The sequence below is a fragment of the Orycteropus afer genome, unplaced genomic scaffold (assembly GCF_000298275.1).
Source record: "Orycteropus afer afer isolate SDZICR_OR568_19922 unplaced genomic scaffold, OryAfe1.0 scaffold00036, whole genome shotgun sequence".
NCBI classification, from domain to species: domain Eukaryota; kingdom Metazoa; phylum Chordata; class Mammalia; order Tubulidentata; family Orycteropodidae; genus Orycteropus; species Orycteropus afer.
Genome location: NW_006921623.1, coordinates 4,725,356 through 4,728,987, shown reverse-complemented (window position 1 = coordinate 4,728,987; position 3,632 = coordinate 4,725,356). Strand labels below are relative to the sequence as shown.

General features: G+C 49.9%; 1 protein-coding gene across 1 annotated transcript; it reads left to right on the top strand.

Annotated features, from left to right (window-relative positions):
* Nucleotides 1–546: 546 nt before the first annotated feature.
* Nucleotides 547–1,918, top strand: TAGLN (transgelin). Its single transcript, XM_007936497.2, has 4 exons — nt 547–726; nt 830–1,007; nt 1,321–1,423; nt 1,774–1,918. The coding sequence occupies exons 1-4, from the start codon at nt 547–549 to the stop codon at nt 1,916–1,918; spliced, it is 606 nt and encodes a 201-aa protein (XP_007934688.1).
* The last annotated feature ends 1,714 nt before the right edge of the window (nt 1,919–3,632 follow it).

The following is a 3,632-nucleotide window of genomic DNA, read 5'->3' as shown; positions in this document are numbered from 1 at the left end:
GCTGGCTTTACTTTGGGGGACATTGTGGCCTGCTCAGGAAGGCCTATTCTGTGCCTCCATGTCCAATCCTGGCAAAAAAACAATGCTCTAGGCCAGGGGTTGGCAATCTGTGGCCCATAGGCCAAATTCAGCCTGTTGCCTGTTTTTGTAAGGACAGTTTTATTAGAACTAAGCCACCTTCATTTGTCTATGTATTGTCTATGGCTTCTTTCATGCTGCAATAGCAGAGACCATGTGCCCTGTAAAGCCTACAATATTTACCATCTGAATCTTTACAGAAGAAGTTTACTGATCCTTGCTCTAGACCTCCAAAGACCTGGCATCCTGTTTCTCAAGTTTAGAGAGACCCCCTGGACTAAGTGGATAAGCCTGACCTAGATGGCAGTGCTATGAAAACAAAATTGAGAAGTGAGGGGAGATAGATGCTGAGGATGGCTGGACACCCCACACAGAGCTGGAGGGCTGCCTGGTACCACAAGTGAAAGAGAACTGTTCCCTGATCCTATCTTTCCTACCCTGCCCCATCCTGCTTTAGCTCTCCCCAGCATGGCCAACAAAGGTCCTTCCTATGGCATGAGCCGAGAAGTGCAATCCAAAATCGAGAAGAAGTACGATGAGGAGCTGGAGGAGCGGTTGGTAGAGTGGATCATAATGCAGTGTGGCCCTGATGTGGGTCGCCCAGACCGTGGGCGCCTGGGCTTCCAGGTCTGGTTGAAGAATGGTGTGGTAAGTAGTACCCTGAGAAGGAGGGCTGGGGCTGTAAAATCCTGCCAGAGTCCAGGGAGGAGGCACCCAGTGCTAAGTGCAAGCTATGTTTCATACTTGGCAGATTCTGAGCAAGCTGGTGAACAGCCTCTATCCTGATGGCTCCAAGCCAGTGAAGGTGCCTGAGAACCCACCCTCCATGGTCTTCAAGCAGATGGAGCAGGTGGCTCAGTTCCTGAAGGCAGCTGAGGACTATGGGGTCACCAAGACTGACATGTTCCAGACTGTTGACCTCTTTGAAGGTACAAGAAAGAAGAGGGGCTGAGGGTAACGGAGACAAATGGATAGGAAGCTGAAGCAGGGAAAGAGAATGATCAAAATATGGCATAATGAGGGGGTCTTTTAGTCTGTGTGCATAGCAGGAATGGGATATGCCAAGAGAATACCACAGCACACTCACAAGGGCATACTATAGGACCTATTTGAAGCCTCCTTTGATTCTGGCTTTTGCCCCTGGTTTGGCCATTTTCAGTTAGAGATGGAGGCAAGCCCTGGCTTAGAGTTTTGTTCACAAAGTCCTGAAGTTCATCCTGCCTTCCCTCTTCCTTCTCACAGGCAAAGACCTGGCAGCTGTGCAGAGGACCCTCATGGCTTTGGGCAGCTTGGCAGTGACCAAGAATGATGGGCACTACCGTGGAGATCCCAATTGGTTCATGAAGTATGTGGGCCCCAGTGATTCTTTGCACTCTAGGCTTTGATCTCTGCATCGTGGTGGCAGATGGCTTGGCTAACCAGATTGTGGGAATGATATGGGGAAGCAGATAACCAGGAAAATAGGAAACAGAGAACTAGAATGAGAGGGAAATGGGTCCCTAATATTTCTTATTTCCTTCCTTTCTACCTTCCTGTGTTTAATCAGTGTGCCTAGCCTATGGGCAAGCTAGATTGAGAAAAGAGAAGTGAAACAGGAAGGGAATGGGATTGGGATAGGAAATAACAGAGGAATCAGAAAGCAGGTGGAAAACATGGAGTCCTGGCAAGTCTTTTTCCTGGTTCCTCTTCTTCTAGGAAAGCCCAAGAGCATAAGAGGGAATTCACAGAGAGCCAACTGCAGGAGGGCAAGCATGTCATTGGTCTACAGATGGGCAGCAACAGAGGGGCCTCCCAGGCCGGCATGACAGGCTACGGACGACCTCGGCAGATCATCAGTTAGAGGGTTGAGGGCCAGCCCTGAGCCCTGCTCTTCCTCAGCTCATTGGCTGCAGCCAACCCGCCTAGCCTGCCTCACCCACACCTGTGTAGTTCCTGTAGCCTTGGCCAAGCTTTGAGGCTCTGTCACTGAGCAAAGGTGACTGCACATGGGCAGCTCTCTCCCACCCCTCAGCCTCAGCCCAACTCCTTACCCTATAGCACCACTGCCCTGGCCAGCCCCTCTCCTAACCCCATCCCACCCCTACCATCTCTCTCCATCCTGGGCTAAGCAGGGGGGACATGGGCTTGGAGTAGCCTGTGTATGGGCAAGTCCACTATCTCCTTGGCAGCAAATGTCTATTGAAGGAGACCCAGCCTAACCTCCGCCTACCCATTTTTTTTTTCTTTTTTTGCTGGAATATTTTTGGGGTTGAAATTCAAAAAGGAAAAAAATATACATCTATCTTTTCTCAGGCCTGGCTGGCAGAGTTTGATTTGCACCACTCACTTTCCTCATGGTTCCCAAAAATCAGAGCAGGGAAAATGCAGGCATCTTGAATTTCTGATGTTCCTGGCTGCCATCCTCTGAAGGATCCTTCACATTCCAGGAGTCCAGGAGGCCAAAGAGGAATAGCTTAGCAATTTGCATTAGATTTGAGGAGGCAGAGGAAAGGAGAGACAGAAAGTGGACAAAATAGTTTGGAAGGTTTTTATTTTGGAAAAGCTGTGCAGAAAAAAAATTCAACAAAATGTTGCTTGTGAAAAGAGAAAAACAAATCTAAAGCACTAAAAATATGCAAATTAACTAGTTCAGAAGAGGGGAGGAAGCCAAGAATGGAAGGAAGAGTCACAACCTGTCAGGTAGACAGCTGGCCTCCGGGAGGGAAGGCCATTTCCCTGAGCACTTTGCAGAGGAAGACAGAGTGGTCGCAGGGCTAAAGGGGCAGTGGCTCCCAAGGTTGTCCTCTAAAATACATCTGACACTGGTTCCGTAATCTTACCACGGACTTCCCTAATGATACAAACCAGGCCCAGTGGGCCCGGTCCATCCCCAGCCTTGCCAGGAGCATCGTACCAATCCTTCAGAAGTAGAGTGGGGGATGAATCTTGGAGGCAGCTGCTTTCAGGGCAAGTATGCTGGGCTGAGGCCTGATTGCCTTGCCAACAAGTCCAAGGTCCAAGTCTTAAGCAGGAAGGTGAGGGAGAGATAGCATACATCAGCTGTTTCTGGGCCCTAAGTCAATAAAAGGATAGGCCATGTCCAGGGGTTCCACCCCTAAGCCTTCACTCCCGAGCTCTCTTTCCAAGTTTCTGTTGAGGTGCTTTTCTGGCCATGGCAGGCACTTTTTCACTCATGCATGAATGGGAGTCCCTATGACCCACACCACTGGCTTGTCCCCCAGAAATGAGGATGGAGGCCTGCCTGCCCAACTGGGGGCCAATCCCTTGTCGAAGACCTTTGCACCAAAAGCTTCTTCAGCCGGAGGAAGATCCTGTGGCTCTTGCTGAACTATTCTCTATCACCATTCCTCTTCCACTTGTACCTTAAGAAGACCCTCACCCTCCCTGAGCAGAGTTAAAGGATGTACTTTAGGCCTTGGGATTCCAGATGTGAACATCAGGACTGCTTTATCCCCAGAGTTCCCAATTAGGTCTGGGAGCTGGGACCACTTTCAGGCTTCCTCAGTTTTGGGAAGGAAGAACCTATCCCACCTTGAATCTGTCTGGCCCTGAGG